The sequence below is a fragment of the Diadema antillarum genome, unplaced genomic scaffold (genome assembly GCF_040938485.1).
Source record: "Diadema antillarum isolate AM-2024a unplaced genomic scaffold, OU_Dant_1.0 seq00000906_RagTag, whole genome shotgun sequence".
Taxonomy (NCBI): Eukaryota; Metazoa; Echinodermata; class Echinoidea; order Diadematoida; family Diadematidae; genus Diadema; species Diadema antillarum.
In genome coordinates, this window is record NW_027271764.1 from 872,837 (window position 1) to 898,939 (window position 26,103).

At 39.1% G+C, this 26,103-nt stretch overlaps 1 protein-coding gene across 1 annotated transcript; it reads right to left on the bottom strand.

The window, feature by feature from the left end:
• Positions 1-3,532: 3,532 nt before the first annotated feature.
• On the bottom strand, positions 3,533-24,806 carry LOC139741142 (epidermal growth factor-like protein 7). Its single transcript, XM_071651729.1, has 9 exons — positions 24,720-24,806; positions 23,919-24,052; positions 17,150-17,293; positions 15,483-15,601; positions 9,116-9,211; positions 8,020-8,142; positions 6,630-6,691; positions 5,604-5,784; positions 3,533-4,752 (listed from the first exon to the last, which is right to left on the bottom strand). Exons 1-9 carry the CDS (start codon positions 24,804-24,806, stop codon positions 4,724-4,726), a joined length of 975 nt encoding a protein of 324 aa, XP_071507830.1. The 3' UTR covers positions 3,533-4,723.
• Between the last annotated feature and the right edge of the window lie 1,297 nt (positions 24,807-26,103).

Below are 26,103 nucleotides of genomic sequence, written 5' to 3' on the forward strand. Positions count from 1 at the left end.
GATGATGAAGTCAGCCCGTAATCCATGCTTTGTTTGATATCTTTGGTCTGCAGTATTTCGCGATACATTTGATTTCATGATATAGACGTGATTTGACTGTATGCGTGTGCGTTTTGCAATGAAGGTGACGTTCGTGGTATTCAGAATACATTTCGTACATTTTTAGTACAAACAGCACCATCTCAAGATCCCATCTTCATGAGAAGAAAACAAAATGTGCTAAAATGCTATCTGGCTATTTTAGTTTTGCGAATTGTTAATTTCTTCTGTAAACCAACACGACCGCTATTGTAGACTGTATACACGACATTGTACAAAGACAAGATACGGACGGTAGTCAGAAAGTTAATGACAGAAATCCTTTATGCACTTACAAATAAAAACACTCAGGTTTAAGGTATTCCTTAATTTTTTGTAGCGTCCGTTTTCTCACTGTCCAATCATCATGATCACTTACAGGATTGTTTCTTCACTTCATGTGTCTATCAATGTCAGCAGCACACCAGCAGGCGGAAACAGTTTTTAAGAGGTACATCATTGAAGTTTTACTGGAAAAAACATACAGTTGTATATGAAAATATATTTTGTGTGAACCTTGAGCAAAAACCGCTTGAAACAGAACACAAACATCGGAATAGATTATGTACCTTCTGTTAATCAATGATATCATGTCCATTGATAAATTTCCGAGTTTTGTATTACATATTACATGCGCCTAAGGACCTACACTAATCACTGCCAATTATACTACTCAAGTGAACGCAATACGTCAGACAAATGAAATATTAATTGATTAATCTTGGACTTGCATCCAAGAGTGTCTTTCTGCCTGTCTGTGAATATACTTCTCTCTCTCTCTCTCTATCAATCTATGTATCTCTTTTTCTCTTTCCCTCTCGCTCTCTATCTTCCTATCTACTTTAATCTATATAATCATCTCTCCCTCTCTCTTTCTCTCTCGCGCCCTCCCTTTCTATCTACTTATATATCTATCTCTCTTTCTCTTTATATCTCTCTTATTCTCCATCTAACATCTCTCTGACCATCCTTCTATCCATTTCAATGTCTAGCAGTTGTCTTCTCTGATACTACAAATCTTGTTTTGTTACGAAATCGCATCCATGAATAAGCGTTTGAACGAGAGCCAGTAGATACAAACTGGTATTTTCTTGGTAGACCCACTCAAGAGTTCCAGGTAATAATGTCTACCACACCCTGCCTTAAGAGTTTATTGTCTATTAAAGTATATGTCGTGATGACGTCGATGAGTATTTAAACGTCCGCTGTTTCAGAATTACGAGAATAATTCCGATCAAACAAACTGCCAGTTTTAGGATTTGTGTGTTGAAATAGATTTGTGTAATTCATTCAGAGAGGTGCACCATGTTCGTTATTGATATGCAGTGTTTTTGATCCTATAACAGGGTCAATATTGCATGTGGATATCATCATTGGGCGTAACTGCACTCCTGAAACCCCGACAACATGTGTCTCTTTAACTTGGATGTAAACCACAATTGCCACATTTGTACCGAAATCTTATGTGTACAGAGTACACGAGTTCTGATTAATAAAATGCTTTCGATCTCACTTCCCTTGTGTTACCATGGTGACGTGAAATTGATGTCGGTATATGATGATGATAATTAAGTGATGGTGACTCTGATGACAAGACAAAGAAGATGTTACAGAACAGTAACACTATGACGATTACCTAAAACCATGATAATGATAATGATAATGATAATGATAATGATAATGACAATGATAATAATGAGGGTCAAACGGGAGGAATGGGTAATAGCACCAGTGGTAATGGTGTTGTGGTGGTCTTTGGGTAGTCTCAGCAACGGTACCTTGAATGGTTATGAGATTGCGTGTAGTGGTGGTGGATTTGATAGTACATGTGTAGTAATAGCAGTAGGAACGGTTTCTGAAGTGGTAATGCTTGTGTTGGTCTTGGTCTTTCACGTTTGTATAATAGTGTCGGAGGTATGTATAAATAATGGTGACGCCAGTGGTGGTGGTGGTAATGGTGGAAACGATTGCGGTTGTGTCGGTAGTAGTAGTGGCAGTGGTAGTGGATGTGGTAGTGATGTTGGCAGTTGTGGTGTTATGGTAATGATGGAAATAAATTGTTTCGCTGGTGTTGGTTGGTGGTGAAAATGGCAGCGGTAGTAGTGGTGGTGGTGATGGTGATGGTGATGGTGATGGTGATGGTGATGGTGATGGTGCTGATGATGGTGGTGATGATGGTGATGGTGCTGGTGATGGTGGTGATGATGGTGATGATGGTGGTGGTGGTGATGGTGATGGTGATGGTGGGTGATGGTGATGGTGATGGTGATGGTGATGGTGATGGTGATGGTGATGGTGATGGTGATGGTGATGGTGATGGTGATGGTGATGGTGGTGATGATGGTGATAATGGTGGTGATGATGGTGATGATGGTGGTGATGGTGATGGCAGCACTCCAGGTGACGGTAACATAAGAGTGGATTGTGTAAATACAGACCAGTATATAACAAATGACAACAAAAATGACAATAAACTTCGTAAAACAAGTTTAATCTGCATCTCATGAGCGAGTTTAAAAGTTTATACATCACAGTGGAGAGTTCTCTTCAAATTGTAAGCACCAGTAATAAATATAGATACACAGTAACAGACTATCAACCCAAATAAATGTTGTTATATTATAGCTAGTGGTCAGTGGAGTTTCTTTATCATGTTAGCATAGGCCATCCGATATGATAATTACTGCTACTCGTTATTTTTCTGTGTCACGTGAATAATTGACACAACTTTGAATCTATAAAGGCACAATTGAATTACTTCAAGTAAAGGGGTTAATAAGAGAATTTTCAACGGAGAGGGGATTTCTATCAAAGCTCATACCGAGGAAGAATTGATCGTTTATAGTTTGGAAGGTTTTCAAATAGCTGTCAGTTGTCTTGGTGTTCATTTGACATGTTTCTCCGATGCAAACAGAAGTACAAAAAAAAAATGAATTAATGCAAGAACGGATAACCGTCTGCGTGATGTTGTGCTGGCTGCAGGGTATTAGATCACGGTTGTTATTAATTTCGTAAAAAAACAAGAAATAAATATTAAAAAAACAAGCAAACAAACAAACGATGACTTAAAAGAGGGCATTAAAGGAGAACGAAATACTTGAGGATGGTAGAAGTGCATAATTAGCAAGCGCCACTCATCTACTAAGAGAAAAAATGGGAGTAAGGGACATTACAAGCAAGAACATTACTAGTACTAAATTTACGATTTCTACGTCAAATATGTACACATATATCTACGAGTCAAGCATAATTATGATGATTAGGAACGAAATAAAACAAATATAGCGCGAGGCAAAATTTTGCTATCGTAAACTTAAAGAACACACAACAACACAGGGGCGTCTTGAGGATAACTCTCTCCATAAGTCAACAGTCATATACTACTCATCCCAGCATTAAGTCCAGAACAGTTTCCTAGTAATTACCCCATTGTATATCGTCAAAACGTCATCAATCAAATGGGCTTCATCACATCAACTTGGGTGTTCACATAACCGACAAACCATTAGAATCATTAGATTTTCTTTATCTGTAGAATGTCGTTAAATTATATCAAGAATGGTATTTGCCCTCGGATAAAAACGAAAATTATCTACGTACATGACGTAGTCATTAATATGAAGCACACACACAGATGCTACCAAGCAGATAACTGAAGTTCAATTCTTTGCCTCATATTACGGCTACTTTCGGTAATGATTGAGTTAGTCCTTCAGTCAAAGAATAAAATAAATGTCATTCAAGGCTAAAACAGATTTTTACTATTACCCATGGCTTTACAGTTTCTGCGCCAGGGACTTTGGACAGTGTGTACAATGCTATGGGGTTTTCTGTGCCAATCGGCACTAAAAGCAAACAAAGGGGATAAAGGCAATATCACCGCTGTCATTTTACAACGTGAATTAACCGGTCTCACCGGGGCAGCTACTATATGCATTCATGACACGACTTTCTTTCCTTTTCTTTTTCCAAATGCAGACACACACACTAAACGACGTAGAATGGCCAGCAATCCCACAATGCAATGCTATGACGAAAGTCCGTCGTCGAATAACAAAACATATACACCAATAGTACGTAGCAGCGTTTGTGTGAGTTTATCAAAGACAATGTGGTCTGTCCTGCACACTTCTTGCAGAAGCGTGCTACATGCAGCGTGTCAATATTATTATTAGTGTTTGCAATATAGAACTCAAAGCCATTAAATTACAAAGTAATTAACATTTAAAACTTCCTGTAGTTTCCTCCAGTTGTCCACTTCTTTTCGTCAAAAAATATGTTTCACGTTATTTCCTTTCCACGTTGTTTTGGAAGGTGATAATACACTATAATGTTCCGGTTGACTTGAACTTCAAAGTAAGCACTTATCAATCTCGTATGCAGTTGACTTTAATATTCAAGGCCGCAGCAGTGTTCTGTTCACATGTAAAACGCTAGTGCACCAATTGCTGGTGTAAGCATGCCGAATACAGTACACGTTGACTTGAAAGTTTGACCTCCGACCCCGCCCTCAACTAAATCACAACGTTCATTGTTCCATGACGATAGTTTGTACAGAAAAATTGACGAGATCAGTGATCAGGGCTCCTTCGTGTGCTTTGCAGAAGGACGAAAAAATATGCAATCTCAAGTTTGTTGGAAATCATCATCCTTTTGTACGTCTCCGACACGAACCTGTATAAAAAAAAGAACAGAAAGAATAGATTAGGTGTCACGAGCTCGACATCCACGGGTGATACAGCCCACGAGTAATACAGCCCACGAGTCATACAGCCCACGAGTCATACAGCCCACGAGTCATACAGCCCACAAGTCATACAGCACACGAGCTAGACACTAATAGTGAATAAGGCCCACGAAACTATACGGTCCACGGCCTAGACACTATATAGGCAAATAAGACCTATGAGCTCGACATTAGGCAAACAAGGACCACGAGGTCCGTAGTAGGCAAAAAAGGGTCCCATAAGCTTGATATTACACATCACGGGGCTTAATGTACGTGGTGTTGTGCTCGTGGACCTTTTATATGCCTTGTGTCAAACTCGTGGGCCTTATTTGTATAGCGTCAAGCTCATGGGTCTTAAAATTTGCCAACAGTGTCTGGTCAATGGACCTGTTTTAGCTAGTGTCTAGCTAGTGGACCTGTTTTACTTGGTGTCCAACTCGTGGGCAGTATGACTCGTGGGTGTCGACTCGTGGGATGACCCCATAAATTACGCCAAAATTATTTCGGCTGTAAGCGTATTCCACTTTTTTGGGGGAAAACCAATTAAGAGTTCAAAGCTTTCAGAAGCACGTAGCAGTGTCATTTAAATACATGAGGTAAAGCTACACGTCACAAAACGTCATTAGGCCTACATCGTCTCTAACTTTGGCTTGGCTTGAAAGCCTAATTGAATGTATCTCTTTATCAAACAACATCGAGACAAATGTTACATAAACATGCACATATTAAAACGGCGTACATGCATAAAACAAGTACCATGCAGGAAAACAAGCAGCATAAAAGTTAATAGACTTACAGTCGGCTAGTCTCTCCTCCAGCATGGCAATCTGTTCGCTCAGTGATCCAATCCGCTGTATCTGGGCTATGTACTGGTCGTTGAGGGCGGGCAAGGCGTTAATGTTTTGTGGCGGCTTCTGGAGCTGGGCTGGTGGCGGTGCCGCATGGAGGGTTTGATTCTGACGTAACTGACGAACGTCCTATAAGTCAAGACAGACACAAAGTAGACCAAAAGAATACTGTAAGCTCAGAAGGCGCTGTGCATGCATCTTTACAAAATATCCGCATCATAATCGGATCTTCAAGAATTAATCAACTGCACATTTCATTGCCACAACGGACCTACTTGAAAGTTTGTATCAAAATATGTTCATTACTGTTCGAGAAATATTGCTAACTGTTAACCAAACTAACATACAAACAACCTGATGAGCCTGGATTCTTCCTGTGATACCATCCTTTACAGGCAACAGCTGCTTTGCTAACCGTGATGGCGCTATAGTCTTCTTTGTATTATTTCTTACCACCTTAGTTTGCTGTGAGCAGGGAAGTCGGGGAGAGAATGAACGCTAAATAATAAGGTGAAAGTGTGTTTTCGAAGCACTTTGAACAACCCATGAAATGTAATCGAAGACGGCTTTTATTTTTATGCAAAATTTTCTTACCTTATATTTAAAATGTTCTTACCTCAGGGCCCCAAATGCACTGTCTGGAAGGGCACAAGTCCCTCAAAAGCATTTTACACTCTTTTTAATAGATCATTCTGCATGCCCTCCCCCCCCCCCCCCCCCCCGCTGCCAATCCTCAGCTTAAATGCTCCCCGCAATGACAGCCTAATCTTTTTACAGATTGGAAGCAACGTATAACAAAAGCAATTTCCGTTCAAAACAATATTTTTGCAGTATTCTTGTTGTATCATTCACAATATCATCGTCACTCTTTAGCAGACTTTTCATTAATGTCTTTGACCTAATGACCCTTGCAAGAAAAAGGTCAATGGTAAGGACTGGTAGACGAAAGTCGGCGAGATCCATTTTCCACTGACCTCTTCTAATAGTTGGACTCGAGCCAAAACGAACTGGAATTCTGGACTGCAGGAGACGCAAACTGTAAAGGAAAAGGGACACAAAAATTTCACATCTCAACATTATCACCACAAATCTACACATAATCTACATCAAACAAAGGTATCTTTAAAAAAACACATGAAAGTCCAATATAGTAAGTGTTAGGTAGGTGAGTCTTTCCTAGTCTTTTTCCGAATGATTCTACCCAAATTCAATATCATTATCCGCATAAATTCCTGACCACGTATAGACTTTCCAGAAAAAATTACCGCAAAATCCTTCTGCAGACAATGTGTAATTAGTAACCTTTATGGCCCGAATTCACGAAGGTGGGTACAAACGAAACCATGGTTTAAACCATGGACAAAAACCATGGAGCGCCAAGTGTCGCACTTAATATTTCGTTACGAAATTGGTCATTTCGTCGACAAAATGACCATTTCGTTAACGAAATCATCATTTCGTGGACAAAATGTTCCTTACAAAATAATCATTTCATCGACGAAATGACTGATTTCGTAACGAAATATTCCATGCGACACTTGGCGCTCCATGGTTTTTGTCCATGATTTAAACCATGGTTTCATTTGTACCACCTTCGTGAATTCGGGCCTATGGGTGCATAATAATAGGACGCAGATGATGATATGAAAATTAATACTGCTACGGGCCATGCGTAACTAATAACCGTTATGGCTGGATTTAAAATGAAGCTGATGATACACTGCATATCTCTAAGCCGAAGCAAATGTGAAGAGTTTGACTATCAAGTTTTTAGCAATCAATAGATAAGTATTTTTCATCATAAATTTTGTTAGAACAATGATCTTTTTGTACAAAGAATCTATTATTTTGATCCATATATCTTGCCGTTTTTCTCAAAAGCATATACAGTTCCTTCAATGCAGGTGTGCACCTAGTCGTAAGTTTTCACAGTTAAAAGTATTTTAAAGATCAGATATGAGTTTTGTTCAAGTTTGTCTCCTTCTACAAATGAAAATTGTAAGCTCCCAACTGCTGATCTCTAATTCTTACAAACATATCGGAAAAAGAAACCAGCGGTATTCGAATCTGTCATCTTTCGGAGTTTGGATATTTGTTCCAAGTTCATCGTGTCAATGTCGACAACCAGGGATAGACTGTGGTAGTGTCGCTGCCCGGAAAGCAGTAGATGACAGGTTCGAATCCCACTGGTTCTTTTTTTTCCGACGTGTTTGTTAAAATCATATCATACTAAGATCATCAATTGTAATCTTACAAATTTCACTTGTGGAGGGAGACATCGAAGAAAACTCACACCTCAACCTTCACCCCTCTGCTTAATAATCTCTTGCTTTCATTTTAAAGATATCGGGGCCATATATTTACTTGAACACGATCTTCCATCTTCGCCCAGCGTAAATCCGTTCTGGCACTCGCACGTATAGCTGCCGTTAGTGTTCACACATCGCTGGTGACAACCGTGTGTATCGGTTTCACATTCATTAATATCTGTAAAATAAAATCAGAATAACATATTGACCATTCACTTTGGCTGTGCGTTGTAAACAGCTGCAATTGGGAATACACTCGATAAGAGGAATTAATCGCAGTTCTCGGATTGCAGAGTATTACTTTCCTTGCTCAGATCAAATTAAGGCTCGCATTTCTTTTCCTACATCGTTTTGGAGTTGATTACAAGTTAAGTTTCGTGCGGAGGTTAAACGGTGAATTTGTAAGATATTTTTCGCATTTTTAACGTTCTCTGAATTGTTGTTATGAGTTAAAAATATCTCGGCATATCTTGTTCCGTACTAAAATTGAGCAGTACAATTTCAGTATCGCTCTCAAAGTTCTTCTGGTTGTATCTCTGTGTAAATCGTCTCATTTGATACAAAATTGAAATGAGCCAAAAATGAACATTAAACAGAATGGACCGAGGCAACTACGCCAGTTCAAAAACATCAATACTGCCACCTGCGACCTTTCATAGAAAGGGGTAACCATCCCGCCGTGGGTTCTATTATTGTCCTGCGATGTCGTTGTGACCAAATTGGTTGGTTGACGTACGCATGGACACATACATTCTGCCTTCATTGAGCTAGCAATAAACTTTTTTTAAACAACAGGAAAATGCACTTTGCCAGTGTTTATATATATTCCACTATTTGTCAACTTATTTAGGCTGTCCACATACCTGTTTACGATTAATACAATTAACATTCTCTTTTTTCAAAAATCCAATATGAGGACTTTGTGTGGGGATGAGGGGTTTCTAAAGAAATTCAACTCTTTTATCATTTAAATTAACTTTGCTTTTTTGGTTGTATGGAACATATTTTAGGTTTGTTTGTTTGTCTGTTTGTTTTGTTTTGGGTTTACCCTATTAACTCTGTAATGATCAGCTTACAACAAGCAACATCAGTTACTTTAATTTGTAAATGAGAGTAAGAGGTCTTCCCAGAAGCCCTCCAGGTGGTCTTACCCAATTCACAGTATTGACCAGTCCATCCTGACGGGCATGCGCAGTTATCAGGTCTCAGACACCGGCCGCCATTTTGACACTCCTGCGAGCATATAGCTGGCATCAATAAGAATGTATAAAGAGGGAGAAAAGGGGGCAAGAAGAAAGAAGCACAAGTCAGTTCACTTTCAAGATTCTCGAGTAATATGGCATAAATGTCGTAGTGGTCCTCTTAACCAATATTAACTGTGGTCAATCCTGAGAAATGACGTGTCACCAGCTTCCATAATATCTCCGCTTCTATTGGACTATTCTGGAACAAACCCCCAAAGCCACCTTTGACTAAAGACTCGAGATAGCAAACACGACTGAAATGATCCTTGGTATAATGCCAACAATAGGGAATGAAATTAGAATGCAGCGACACCGGCAGCTATAGTTTATATTCTTACATGTTTATACAACTCTGAACTGTTTTCATAAAGAGACAGGTGCGATGCATAAGCCAGGTTGAGTGGCATATTTCATCATCACTTTGCACAAAAAGAACTTGGCACGTAAGCGTCCCCCTCCCATCAAGGGTGACATTTAAACATGGTGACAAATATGGAGAGCATTCTACGAATGCCGAAAATGATACACACATAGTGATTAAAAGTACCCATCACAAACGCACGCACAAAGTCAAACAGTTACGATTAATTGTCTACTTGGTTGTTTAAAAGTTGGAACTTTAATAAGAAACGCGAAGGCGTGTAGATAAAACAAGGCTTGAAGGTGAACTTGAAACGAACGAGTCCAGTAGCAATGTTTCTCAATGCTACCCGCTGATTCAAACCACGCATATTTCGGCACAATCGAGAAGGCGCGCATCTCATAAAGTGTTATTCTTCAACATGTTCAAGAATGGGTTGATTCAATGAAATTTAGATCAAATAATCAGCAAAGAAAAAAAATTTCAGCAAAATCGGGAAAAATTGGGAAGTCAAAAAATGGCAAAGTTTCACAAATTTTTACGATACAGTGAGATCATCATCAACCACATTATGAAAATCTCATGATATAATGTCATTGCCACAAAAAAAAAGCTCCCTATGACATGTACACGAATGTTAATTCAATTTCCTTTTAGACATGAAATACAAAAAGAGTATTAATATCCTATATATCAAATTTTTGTCTCACAGTACTTATTTCGCAATGATTCTCAGAGGACTGGCATTACTTAGTTATTAACCCAAATCATAACTTTATTATACTTTTTTTTTTTGCAAGGGCAATATTTGACATTGCTGTCTGCGGTCAATATCACTTTACTATATGCACATTATGCATCACATGAAACTATTGGCACCGTTTATGTGGGTGAAAGCAATGTCACTCACATTTTATACAATAACACTGAAACATTGACGTAGGGATCCTTCCTTATTATTCTTTATTCCCTTTACATATTTCTCCAACTCCAACCTCATAAACCTGGCCCTCGAGGGAAGGTCGTTTGAGGTGTAAAGAGTTTAATGTTCACCTTGATCACACGAGTTATCTTGATCATTAAAAAAAAATGATAATGGAAGCCCAGAGGAGTAAGCCGCCAAATTCATTGTGTAAAATGAGCAAGAAATAGACCACAAGACAGTGGCTGTAACATTTTCTCACCCCGATATCCTCTTTTTTATCATTTCCTTCTCTTCGATCTAGGCGTATTTGTTGATTTAAAATATCTTTCTTAAATCTATCCCCTGCTTTCCTTCATTTTCTTTTTACATGAAAACAATTTTACATCTCTCGAAGATTAATATCTTATCATTATTATGTACGATACATAGTACAATGACAGTGTGTGCTATATGGAATTTGTGATAGCACACTTTTGAAGATCAATGAATAATTAGATAGAATAGACTAATGAGTGAATGGATTGAGAAATAATAGAAAATTAAACCAAAAGATAAGATTACATGATGTATCAATCGATAACTAATAAACACAATATTCATATCAATAATTATTGCGTCGGGTTGTTTTCTACTGCAACTGATTGACAGCTTGGCCCGTACTCTACTACAGACCAAGGTTTAAACCCATTTTAGACCCAGACGTGGGTTTAAACTCGGTCTAAGCTTTTAGCAGAATACGGGCCCTTACGTCGATGAAGGGCATGTTTGCCAATAACAGTTACAATATAAAATGAAATTAATAATGAACAGGTAATACATTAACACATGACGAAATAAACGAAATGAATAGATCAACGTTAGTTTCTGCAGTCAGAGATACAAAAACCATTTTTTTATCATGCCATGTGACGACTTTATGTCATTCCATGGAGCTCGCAAGCACCCTGTTTATGATAGAGTCCATTTTAAGTGCTGAGGAACGATACTGACGTAATCATTAACTGATTGTTGTTACAGTATAACCCGCCATTCATTATTCTCTTCAACGGAGATTACAGTGAGAATTCATGGAGACATAGGATGAATCGCTGAAAACGAAATTTGAAAGATGACAAGTCTGTCGATCAGAAATTCTCATCTAGATCAAGTAAAAAAATACAGGGGGACAGGAGTAAAATGCACTTCCGACTTTAAAGACGAAATAGATACCATGAAATTATTCAAGAACAACAAAAAAGTTATTATCTTGAGATAGTCTATTCGAAAGCCTGCGCTCTTTTTTTGATAATCTAATCACTGTCATGATCTTTAAAATGAATACAGTAAAAAGAAAAAAGAAAACAACTCTACGACGCCCCATCGCTTGTAAACATTTCGATGTTGCTTAGATTGCTGCAATTATTATATCCTTCAGCGATTTCTTACACATATTGGTGAAATCAGCAGCCCTTGAAAGAGTTTCTCGGCAGTTCGTTGACCAAACGGAAACAAAGGATCATGTAGTTTCACTCGCTTATAGAATGTGCAAGCGCAGTACTTTTGAAGTTTGTCTTAAGTGGCATCATTCATTTATGTTATCTGTATAGACGACAGCAGTATATAAAGAACAACAACGCTAAGAACTACACCGGATTGCCCTCCACCACTCCCCCCCCCCCCCCCGCCCCATCCTCTTCTCCTGGAGCGTACAACCCATGGAGAATTGTTAGACGAATACATTTTGTGACCTCATCTACTGCTTCTTGGAAACAAGGGTAGTTTTAACATTCCATAATTCTCTTCAGATGTCCGAATTTATTGAAACTTCCACAATTCTCTTTGGTTTGTTTTTACGTATACCTATATAAAAGCTAAGTTCAAAGTTTAAATCAGATGAGATGTAAATAGGCTAAAGGTAATAAATCACTAAATGCAGTCCAAAAACTGTTCGCGTTGCGTGATTAGGCTCTAAAGTGCCAACCCATCCTTCGCACACGTATTTTTGAGCTGTCAGTGTATTTGAGTTTTTATTCCTTCCACATCATTAGGTGATTTCCCGTTTAGCCTGGAACCGAGTTTCACCAATATCCGCCATGTCTATTTATCCAGGCCTGTTCTCTCTCTCTCTCCTGCTCTTCCAAAGCACGTTGACTCCTTCCAAGGGAACGACAGCCCGCACTACGTGACCTTCCCACCGATCAATTAAAAAGTAGTCCAGGAACTCATGGTTGCAAAAGTAAAGTAGACCACCAGACAGATTTTATAAGAGATTCTTGCAGACTTTGCCTTACCGGTACACTAAAACCAAACAGAAAGATCGGTAGAAGTTTCAACTCGATCAAATGCAAAATAATTATGTTATATAGGATGGATTATGTAGTTTCAGATAAATTTTCAAAACGATGATATATTAAGTAGGAGCAAATGCATTCAAATGAGATAAGATGATGACGTCATCAATCATGCACCCTTCGCATCAAATTGTTGTATCATTATAACAACCGTGCAATAATGCCTTTTAAGGGGATAGAGCTTTCAGTGGATAAATACTGACTAAACACCTGATTTGATAACATGTTTTTGTTGAAACCTCTGGGCATGTTGAGATAATGACATGGTATGTACAAATGCATATCAACCTGATTACCATCAATTTCATTGAAGCATATAGAAAGAAACAACACATGAAACTGTGAATTTCCATAAATTGCGTATTCTACATGTCCTATACTTTAATTCATTGAACCTTTTATCATTCTGCTGTTTTCATAACTGATTACTTAACTGGATCTGAAGATGGCGAAAGTATTTGCTCTTAGTATTCTTCACTCTGGAGAAAGTCTGCGTCCTGCTTGTTATCGTGTCATCTTCGAGTGTTTTTGCTCTACGCCAAAAAACAAAGTGACTATCTTAAAAATAATATGGCATTTGGAATTCTGTTACGTATTGCCATTAATGTTTTATCAACCAAACGTTCATCCATGCAGGATCGCTGTTGTGAGACTGATAGATACATGCTATGACGTCATCATCGGATTCGACATCGATTTGGTTTAGAGACTAGCCAGCCAGTGAGTGCTTGGACCACACTTTCCGCGAACCAGTTGTTGTATACCAAGTCGCGCCCTGCTGCGCCTTTCGCTGTCTCTCGTGTTTTCGACAAAATTCCTCCGGGATTACCCGCATCAATCCCCGGAGCTCCCGGCCTACTTTTATTTACCCCCTACGAGTGTTTTCGGAGACAAAAAAGTGCCAATTTTGACATGTCAGACAGAAAACGATCGGATGAGGAGAGGAGTAAGTGGCGGGATTTTGGAAGAATCCCCTTCATATCCAATGATACCAGCCCACTTGGGCTGAGGGTATCACCCCTTCCTTGTTTCTACCCGGTAGTCGAGAGTTCAAAGGATCTGTCGAAATCCTCTCACGCAAAAAAACAAAATATCATCACGCGTCCAGACGATATCTGGAATTACATCAAGACTATACTGCCAAGGTGTATCTCACAGTGTAGGAACAAGCGCTTTGACATTCGCTGTTTTTCTTTTCTTTTTTTGGTCATAAACTCAGGTTTACATCCACACGGCTTAAGATATTATTTCACTGCGTTCACATTTTGAGGAATCAGCGACCTCTCCGGCACTAGTGAGTATTAAGACTGCAGGTCTTTATTCTCGCTTCCTGAACGGTGTTTTGTTTCCAAGGGAAAGCGACAACCATGAGATAAATAGCAAGTGTTGTAAACATGATATTTACACGATATTTGATCCAGTAGCATCTAACACTTGTGTAGTCCATTCAATCATCACAATGTATGCCCTTATATTATTTGCTTATTTTTTTTCGTATTCAGATGATATACAAAATGCACCAAAATAGATCTATACAATAAATAATATTAATATACATAATATATGTATGTATATATATATATATATATATATATATATATATATATATATATATATATATATATATATATATACTGGCATCAATATATATCTATATATATATATATATATATCTGTTAAAGTTCTGTGTTGTAGAAATTGATGGTAACTGTTCTCAAGACTATACTATCATAGTATTTTCCCACTAAGAAAAAAAAACACTAAAATATCACAATAAGCAATCTGGTTGTTTCCGATCCCTTGAATATTATTATCCTAGTCTTAACTTATTTGCGTGTGTTTGTAGATATTTCGAGTCATGGGCACGGGAGAACTAGCCAGCAAATACCAGTTAAATCCACTCCTTGAAGAATCAAATCTTGTTGACGATAGTTTTCGTCAAAATACTGAATTGCATCGAAGTGTCGTTGTGATGCCAGGGATGTACTAGGATCTACACTGTCAGTCAAACAATGCACAAATACGTCCTGATGTTTGTGGGAGTACAATAGTGTCACTTCGCATTGAGTTTTTTGTTTGTTGGCTACCGTAGCTAAAGACAAAGCTTTTCCTCCTGCGTAATGCATTAACTAACTAACCGCAGACGTACTGACAGATAGCTCCTGGGTACGATAATATTGAAAAATGTCAGACATCTGTACTTATTTGTTTTCTATCCCCTAGCTTACCGCAGAACACAAAGGTCAATTGATTGAATGGCGACATACCGAGCGTACCCGGGGGACATCATGTTTTCATAAATCTGTTCTTCTCTCCCCCCCCCCCCCTCTCTCTCTCTCTCTCTATCTATCTTTATCATTGTTAAAAACACATATCTTTATGTTACTGCCTGTTGTGAATGTTTTGGGCTTCATTTTAGTGACTCTCACAAAGTGAAATACCAGAGTCTTGAAAATTAAGGCAATAAAAATGCGGAATGCTTTGAGAAATCAATCCAGCATGTATCTATCCCGCATCAAATTATTGTATACCACAGTGCCATGCTGACAAGTCAAAAAGAATAATTATGTAACAGTATTTTATTGATATGACTGAAGTATGGCATCCTCAGGGCGTGGCCGGGTAACCATGAGAACATCTTCAAGTAAAGTTACTCACCTTCCGTGCAGCCTTTGGCGTATCTGTGGGCCTGTCGCCAGCCAGGACAACACGTGTACCGCTCTTGGACGGTAGGGGGCGGTACGTATCTTCTTCTGTAGGCGATGTGGTAAATCGTCCTATCCACCAAAAAGATGTCGTACCACCGCGAAGCAATAAAGAATTGAAATAAACAAGCAGACAAAAACATTTGGAATGAGACTTATCCTTTCACTACCACAAGGGATTCGTTCACGCACGTATTAACAAAATGATGACAAAAAATACAAGAGAGAAAAAAAAAGAAATATTGATCGTAGTCACGTAGCACGGTTACCGGCTGACTCGCATCAATTACACAATATGATGGCCTTCGTTTATCATCATGAGACCACATAGAAAGCGATGTATCTCTCTCATAATCTATCATTTTATATCCATAAGTCTCTCATTTATACGACTTTCTTTCTCCCTTTCCTCCCCTCTGCGGTTTATCGATTGCACTCTGTCGGTTTATCGATTGCACTCTGTCTATGTGGAGTTATAATTTCTTTCTTTCTTTTTTTTATATCAAAGCTATAACCCCATGATTTTCACAATAACGGAATATTTAAAATGTTCTTTACCCACAGAACTTTCCCCACAAACTTCAAAAGCCATGTTTTTTTCTTGTGGATTTCTCTTTTCCATATAGGCCCACAGTTAAAAAATAACATTTTAGTTGCTTACTTATTCATCTATCGAAATATAAAGATGAAATTACTATGACTTTAGTATGTATCATTGAAGTTTGTGTGATTTGGAATTCTTTACTCTTGTAAGCGTTACTGGAATTTCCTGTATTACTTTATGTAGAAATGAAATCATTTGAATTGAATTGAATTGAACTGAACTTAAGTGAATTGAATTGAATTGAATTAAATTGAATTGAATTAAACTGAATTGAATTGAATGTCCGTCCTAGCTCGTCCCTCTCAGCATAACTCTGCTTCTCCCTACCTCACTCCACCCCTGTATCTATCTATCTTTCTATCCATCCATCTATCTATCTATCTATCTATCTATCTATCTATCTATCTATCTATCTATCTATCTCTCCCTCATCTCCTCATCTTTCTATCTTTTTCTATCTGCGTGTCTCTCCATCCATCTATCTGCATGCTAATCTTTGTATATTTCTGTCTATCTATCCATCTATCCAGCTGTCCATCAATCAATCTTTCTACCTATCTACCTATCTTCCTGTCTATCTATTCATTCATCTATTTATTCGTTCGCCCATTTGTTCTGTTTACGCATTTATCTTTCCGTGAACCTACCTACTTCATGTCTGCCTATATCCATTTCTCTTCATTATCTATCCTTTTTATCCCTTTATCCACAACTAGCATCTATTCACATTATTATCCCTCTGTCTGTCCGTCTATCTATCTATCTATCTATCTATCTATCTATCTATCTATCTATCTATCTATCTATCTATCTATAGGCCTATTCCTTTTTCTCCATTATCTATCGAGTATATCCCATTATCCACTACTTGTATCTGTTCACACATTATCCATCCGTCTATCTGTCTGTCTGTCTGTCTGTCTGTCTGTCTGTCTGTCTATCGATTTAACTATTTATCTATCTTTCTATTTACTTATCTATCTATCTACCTGTTTATCTGTCTATCTATAACTTACGTGTATCTGCTGCACAGTTTGTAACCCGCGTTGGCGGAAGGGCACATGGCCATGTATCGTTTGAAGATCGGCTGGCAGTAGGTCTCAACTTGGATGGCGGACTGCTGGGGCTGGTTGGACTGTGGTGATAGACACACGTGGAGCCTGCACAAATAGATGGTGAGGGAAACAAGAGAGACAGGTACAAGGTTGAAAAGTGCATTTGAAGGTTATATGCAATATGCCCCACAATACATAGAGTGATAGATACAACGTATAGATCGATATAAATATATCGTTGAGTGTATAATATGTACCGTCGTTCTAGTACGTCATCTCACGTACTGTGTTTAATGGAGCAAAGTATTTTGTCTTCGTAAGTCAAAGTTGTTGTTGTTGTTTTTTTGCTTTTTTTGATGGAAGTAAGTCAGTACAACATAAATTTTGTTCTATGCTTTTTGTACAGTGGAACATATACTTAGGACATGAGGAATGATATGTAGGCCTACATGTATTGGTAAATATGTCTGAAAATATGTGTTTGTGTGTGTGTTGTGTGTATGTTTTCGTAATTAATTCAGTGTTATATTTCCGAGTATTACATCCATTACTTGACATCAATATTTGGCCAAAGTACGTGTCCATTACTTACGGTAGTTTTAAAGTGCTGATGTAAGAAAAGTCTATGAATTATCTATGTGATCATACACACGGATGGGAGATATAAATGAAAAGTTTGTTTTTTTTTCTTCTGATATTGGCTGACATTTCGAATGTTGTTGGGTTCTAAATTTAGATATCAGTGGGTACAATGAATGATGTTAAAACCGGATGAGACAGGAGACGTTTGTTTGGCGACAAGGACACTGGAGCACCTGAGGGAGCGCGTCCCTTGGTCCCAGATAGTCATGAAAAATGTCTTTATCAATATGATAGACTCAAATGGAATAATGTCACGGCTGCAGATATCTTTGGAGTTACGCCAAGTCATAGTTTCTGGGTCGTCTCATGGCGAACAAGATGATCTGAGTATTTCAGCATTTTATATTGAACTCTCTATTCTGACTTTCTCAGAGCAAGTTCATAAATCGACTACATTTTTATTAGAGTTGATCTGCAGATGTGTGTGTTTCATTGTTTCGTTCTCTCATGTTCAAAAGATCCTGGAAACTTGAAAGAGTTTTGCCGGAAACTGTCCGGCTGGTCATAGTTTTCTAGGGAATATCGCACACGTCACATGCACAAACATCACTCGCCTACGACGTCATTTTTTTGTCTCTGTTCTCGTCGAAACTCGGCTTGTCACGGCACATTCGGCAGAGTTGGGGACAAAGTTGAAATCTTATACGAAAGCTGCCTTCATACATTTTCAAGGATAAGAAAGGATACGGTGATTGCGTATAAGGACAGACATACAAGTTCAAGGTTGATTCATAACGCCTGAAGTAATATAAAACTTTCAAGGTTTCCATTCTCAAAGCCTCTAATGTAGATGATTTTATTTTAGTCTTCTAGAAGCCTCGAAGGAGTCGAAGCTCCATTAAAGGTACATGGACCCGGGAATAATGAGGGCGCTGTTGAAAGGCAAGAAGATCTGCACGTTCTGCCATGTTCCGATTCAAACGGCATGTCGAAAATGGTCGAAATAATGTCGATCTCACTTCGTCTCTTGATTCGGCCGTTTTACCACAATGCTACGTACAACTGAGCATACATAAAAGAGGGCGCCCGCGATATACTTTGATTGACATTTAACTATAGATTCAATAGCGCCCTCTTGAATCCTATAAGTCCGTGTACCTTTAACCAATCAGGCCTTGGGGGACTTCGTTGCAGAAATCGGTTTATGAACACTTCATACCTAAAAACTATTGCATATTTACGGATGACAGGCCTATAACACGAGATGTTTTCTCTACCTCATTAAAAAAAAAAACTCTGAAATTTATATTTAAAAAACGACACAGCTCAAAAACACACATTAATGTGGTTTCTGGGAAATGGAAGAAAAAAAAGTACCATGCACGAAAAAAAACAACAACAACACAATACACACACACATACACACATACACACATACACACACACATAGCTCTACTTGTTTGTTGTTTATCTGCTGTTGAGTCATGACCTGGCCTCTGTGTGATACGCAAACAAATGACTGTCGTGTGACCATGAATCATACTGAAAGAAGATACACGGACCTCTACTCCGAGCAACGATTATCCCATACACTTGCAGACATCCGTATACTCAAGCACTGCACTGGCGTAATTCACTTTCTGAATCTCACGGTTTGCCAATTTGCGGTCATTTGTGGACGTTTCGCGGAACATCCGTGAAAATTCATTTGCAAAATTTAGGTCAGGTGACGCATTGTTGCCACGGGCGCCATTCTGTTTGCATCAGACGATAATTTGTTGTTGTTGTTGTTGTTGTTGTTGTTGTTGTTGTCGTTCGTTTTGATGACTAGAAAGAGAGTCTGTGACGGCGGAAAGATGGTACGCATTCTTCGCGCCAACTGCACCTGTCCAAAAGCGCAATCGCCGGCTAAAGAGGAACAAGAGACCAACAAAGCCAATTACGAGCATCTGTAGAAATAATTCATTCTCGCGTAAGGGCAAGCAGACCCTGGATGAAATTAGATTATAGAGACAGTCATTGCAGTCTCATATGTAGGATTTCATAAACGTCACATTTTTTTTTTCTGTTTCAGAGTTGAATTTCTGAGGCCTGTTATCCCTCACTCAAGCCCCTTTACATCTCTCTGCCTGTCTGTCTCTCTGTGTGTGTATGTCTGTCTGTCTGTCGGTGCGTCTCTCTCTCTCTCTCTTTCTCCATGCTCAAGAAAATGGAATTACTTTAATGGAAAATGGCCTAGTTCAAAATTTGACGATACGATTAGGTACAAACACGAGTTATGTGATTTGGAGCCATCGATGTGTGGCCTTTTGACAAGGCTTCGGGTTGAGCATTTTAAAACGGAATACTGAGATTCATTAGCTGAGGGTGTTTTTCCGAAGATAGTCTTTCCAATCCATTATCCAGGCATTTCTTTATTAAATGCTCAGCCCTCAGCAAACTAGCCTGAATTAGAGGTAAATTAAATGCATCTATACTCCATCAGAGGCTGCTGAACAAAAAAAAGAAAAAAAATGATGCATTTTCTCTAACATGAACTTTTCAACGTTCACAACCCCACTAATGAGTAACTGGGTATTCTTTTTCTTTTTCTTCGAAGCCACTTCATCATGCTCAAAAGTTGACACGAGTCTAAGCCATTGCTATTAAAAAGCCACCTGACATTTTCCTTGCTCTGTCGAGAGGAAGGTTATAGTCACTCCTTTAAATTACCCCTCAACTTGCCCCCGAGATGGACCTCTGTGACGAGCAGACATTTCAAGCAATAGATCATATTTCTTGACAGAAAGTCTTGAGAAATCCTCGAAGGTTCTTATTTTTTCCGGCTGAACAGATGCGGGAGGTGAGTAAGAGTTTTTGGGGTGAACGAATGATAGGATATTGCCGGTGGTTTATTTGTCAAACCATGCAGCTATACTACAACACATCGAAGATACTGAAACAGTTTGAATATGATACCGTAATCTGTTCCACCTTGTACCCCTCCCCTCCTCCTCCCCTCCCCCCCCCCCCCCCCCCCCCCCCTGAAAAGTGGGTCTGGCGCCGCTCGCTTGAAGTGGGCTGAAGGAGACGGGGAAAAAGAGACACTAAGCCGAAAATATGATAACTGTTATCTCATTTACCGATTTGTTTGGACACCCGCTGAGTGTTCACGTGATAAAAGAAGACACGTGACATCACTTAAACTGATGAGACACTTGGGAGGACATATTTGTGGACTGGTTTGCTATAGATGTGTGAAGCACAGAAATGCGAGAGGATTGAAGGATAGAAACTTCTCAATAAATAATTGTCAAATAAAGCTCTACTAGTCTGTCTAATCAACCAAATGCTGTGCTTGTTACTGGCTGTGAGGCATTTGGCAGCTCACGAATGTATTTAGCAAAACATATAACGAGTCTGTCAGGGGGGCTGTTCTTTTATCTGAAGTATGCCATTCAATAGACAATGTTGCTTAGTTATAAACGGTCTCCATTAGAAACATTAGCACACAAATATCAGTACATGCAGGGTGGTGAAGGAACCACCTCTTTACTTATAATTTATGAGGGTGAACGAATCTATCTGTTAGATTCGTTCCTTCTTGATTTTCTTTTTACTTCAGTCCCTTGTGAGTCGATGGTCACTTTAGGGATGTTTAATATCGTATTTTGACATTTGTAATAACCTTGCGTGTGTGTGAGTGTTTTTTTTGTGGGTTTTTTTTTGTTTGTTTTTGGCTCTTGTTATTTCAGCTAGACTACATTGCAGTTGGACTATAGACGTTCAATGAAAGCAATTACGAGGATTACTTTCATTTTTTTATCTCTCTCTCTCTCTCTCTCTCTCTCTCTCCCTCTCTTTTCTCGTCAGCTCCACTTTGAAAGCAGATTGTGCATGTAAATTCGTTAACATGAAAAGAATTAAACGTCAGCTAAAAATGAATGAATCAACCAACAACAACAACAACAACAACAAATCTGCCGCTGGAATGAGAGATAATACTTAACACATGGACTCTTTCATTTTTTTTATATAATACATGTACAACGTATCTGTAAATTGCCGTGACTGTTGTTCATCATGTATTGGTAAAACGTTGAAGTCCGATACAATATGCAGTTTTAATATTCCACGCTATCATACAGTAACGACCCTAACCTTAAATCTCAACCCATATCTCTTCTATATCCCTGACCCGGATCTGATTTCCTATCCATAACCCCTTCGCAATCAGTTACAGGCTCACACCCTCAATCCATAAACACCTCTCACAAACAGAAGCCTTTTATACAGCTGTCTGTCCACGTCATTCGATGAATGAATTCAAATATAGTGAATAGTTGATTGTTTCTATAGAAGACTAAGAAATCCAAACAAATCCATTGATACTAGTAAAGTAAAACCCAAGTCCCTGCTCAAGTTGACACAAACTACTGTAGGAAAACAAATCCACAAATCCATAGACCTCCACTATAACTCGAAAACTGTCCCACGTGACAGGGTCACTAAACTCTTATCCGACATCTTTTTCGAATGATGATAAACAATTATTATTTATTCCCCTATATCTGACGAGGCATAAACCGAACCTGCCGATGGGATCTCTCCTTTACCCCCCCCCCCCCCCCATCTCATCAGAGTTTCCGACCAACTTAGAACACAACAACAAAGGAAGGTGATTCATGTCTAGCCTGTATTACAGCTGTACATCTTCTGTTGGCTGTTAGGAAGTGTGTTGACCGTAACTGATGATGTGCCGCGCAAGTTCAAACTCTTCATCTGAACTGCTAAACAAGCTTTTTTTTAAAAATCATTTGATTGGTCTTCCTGCAATATTATGACCAATAGGAAGGCAAATGCGTTTACACAACACTGATTGTAAACGTACTGTGATTCAGCCATCCGGTAAAATGATCATTATACTTTCTTCACCTACATCATCAGCCAAGTTCAAGTTCGACAACTGGTTTCCTTTGCATACCTTCAATATTAAAGTATGCGGTGACAGCGTCAGGTTTCACATCGTTAGACATCCGTAGAATAAGAGATGGACACAGCGTGTCACCATGAATTGTTTACTTTCTATACTCACTCTCTACTCCACTGAGGATTGAAGAGGCCCATTTTCACTAGTCAACAGCGCTCTGACATCAACACAGGACAGATCGATTAGTCCTCGGGGGTATTATAGCTTACACAGCAAGAGGGACACCTATAACAACACTTCTTACCCCAACCCCCCCCAAAAAAAAAAAATGAATACAAGACAAAAAGAATAAGAAAGATAAATCATATGGGTTTGAACACACTGATCAAAGTCTTTATAAGCCACGCATTCTCTCGTCATCAGCTGAAGGAAATGGTATAAAGGATTCCCGCGTTCACATTGGAATGATGGCAAAAAAACAAACACTCTCATTAACATCCTTGTCCTGGAGTAATATTGGACAGAATAATGTTCAAAGTTCCAAGTTCAAATTTATTTTCATTTCTATCAAATAAACAGAGAAAATTATATACCTACAATGTATACGCAGAACATGTTTGTAATAATTGCACAAACGTAAATTAACAAAATACATGTGATAATGAGTAACAAAATGAAGAAAACTTTTTAGAAGGCATCACACAAAAATATTAACTCGTCGGGTGTGATGAAAATAAAGGTTTGTAATAACCGCATGCATGCCATCGAAATGTCTTCCTTTGTCATTAGCTTTATTATATCATCTGATACTTTTTTTTATTAGTATCACTTGTCTTGTCTATGTATAGAGGCAATCAGGCCTCGAGTCCTGCCTTACTTTCATGAATCGATTCATCCACGCAGAGCTTCGCTATCAAAACGATCAGTTCGATGTTGACCTTCACTACAGCGACACGTCACCATCTAGATCACTTTAATGTTGAGGCATGATATTACAAGCGTATGACCGTGAGCAAGTCATCGCTGTGCCTGACGACATGCTGAATGAATCAAGAGAGCAGCGATAGAGACTCGTTTGGCTTGAAGACAAAAAGCTTCTGCTGTAATCAGCGTCACACTTTGTCTGTCAGTGATAACTTGGGCTGCCAGGTCTGTCCCACGAACCCCTCCTCCACACCGCTGGCTAAGTGAGTTTGACGGCACGGACAGCCTGCGGGGGATTCTCCAAACACAACCCACCGATCTCTGCCGATGGTTACTCGTATATGACCGGCGACGTTACCTCCTGCATGAACACGACGTACCGGGTACCGCAAGCATCCCACAAACTTCACTCTCTTTATGTGCCTGAGACACAGAGCGGTTCCGTTGGCCTCTAGCCAGAATTACAAATATACAAATACGCGAGATGGACTCTGTATTGATGATGATCACGATGCCAGCACCACCACCACCACCACTACTACTACTATTTCTGCTTCCTCTACTTGCAATAATGATGATATAATAACAACGATAGGGATAATTGTTAACTGATATTATTATCCATTATTATTATCATTGTCATAATCAGTGGAAATATATGATAATATTATTACCATTACTATTATCATCATTATCATTATCATCAAAACTGTAGACGAGCTCCTTCGATGCCAAAATCTCACTGCTCTCGTGGGTTATACACATGGCGCACCAATAGACTGACATCAACCTTGTCATTGACATCTTCAAGACATCAAAACAAATACTTCACGTGGAGAGATTGGGTGTCAATCACGTGCTTCGAAGCGGAAGTTGTCATTTGTGAGATAAATGGCCCGCGGCGCCTCCGCGCGAAACACATCGCGCATGCAGCGTCACACAGCGCGCTCGCAGCGCGCACGCAGCGCGGATCGTCAGGTGAGCATTCCGAAATTAATCGGGTGTTCATGACGTCACTCATTTCATCTTGCACTTCCAATGGATATCAATGGTCCGATAAAAAGACCTGGCTACGCGTGACGCATACAACCCCTGCTAGATGAGAAAACATATTACGACAATCACGGACGACTTCTTGTCCTCCAGAACGCCACGCTCCCTGTTCCTCAACCAGAGATCAAGCTGCTTCAAGCTGCGTTTCATATTGGCAGTACATTCATGATGGGCGAAATTACCTCGAAATGGTGATTTCTTGGTACCCCGTACAGTTCATGAACTGGGAAGATTCGTGACTATGAACTCTTTGATGGGGTAGGAGATTAACCCTTGTACAAGTCACAAACATGGGAAATGAATGATTGATTGATAGGAATGACAACTGTACCGTCCTATGATGATGATATGGCATGAACCATGCATGGTCCATCCTTGAACGAACACAAGACTCGATTTCCTTCGATAAAACTTGCATCGGAAAAAATATATGATTTAAATCAAACATCTACGAAACTAATGTATCGATGAAAGTATAAATGAACAGTGATGAACGAAGAGAATGTAAAACATATAAACAGCTTCACACAGTCCTAAAAAGACACGTGCAGCTTGAATAAACGTGTTCTTTACACAAGAACAATCGCCTATAATCATCCAAGCTGTTACCTCTCTCTGATTACCGTGCATACGACTGACCGGCATGACTTCCTTGACTGGCTTCTCCAATGACTGACTTGGTTTCATGTACATGCACAAAATGTCGAGTATGTCACTAGTGACAGATCGACCGAGAGAGAGGAAAAGACAGACGGATATGTAAAACACACAGATATATAAACAGATAGACGGACGGACAGATATATAGACAGACATACAGACAAACAGACAGACAGACAGACAGACAGACAGAGACAGGGAAACAAGCTCAGAACGTGTGAAGATCTCCAACAAATTTCGGATATTAATTGGCTGTCGTGCACACATAGTTTTATTTACCATGTGTTTGTGTGTGCGTTCGGATAAGTTACTGCCTTGAATACTGTGATTTTAATTTCTAAGTACGTGGCGGTCCTTCGCTTTGCTCTTTTTTCTTCTATTAACGCATTATCGCCATGTTTACAATGATCATTGAAACAATGATCAGGATTATCATTCGTATCATAGTATCATTGAATTAATTAGACAAAGAACCCACATAGACCCATACTTGTCTTCCACAGATGTTAACATAGCAACAGGTTCCCAGGAATGGTTCACTGTGCGAGTGTCAGAGCTTAATCGACGGAGACATATCGCCCTGGGTTTGAAAATTCCAGGTCGCGGGGGTGGGTCAGCCATTGTTATCTTTGTCTCTCAAACAAATCGTCTATGGTCATGGCCATTCTCTCATGAGCACGATTTTCCAGGCATCCACCATAGTAGCGAGATATTGATTTCATCCCATTTTCATTTTCGCAGCCAACTTTCGTCACCACGACGACTTGCAGGCATGATTTAAATTCAG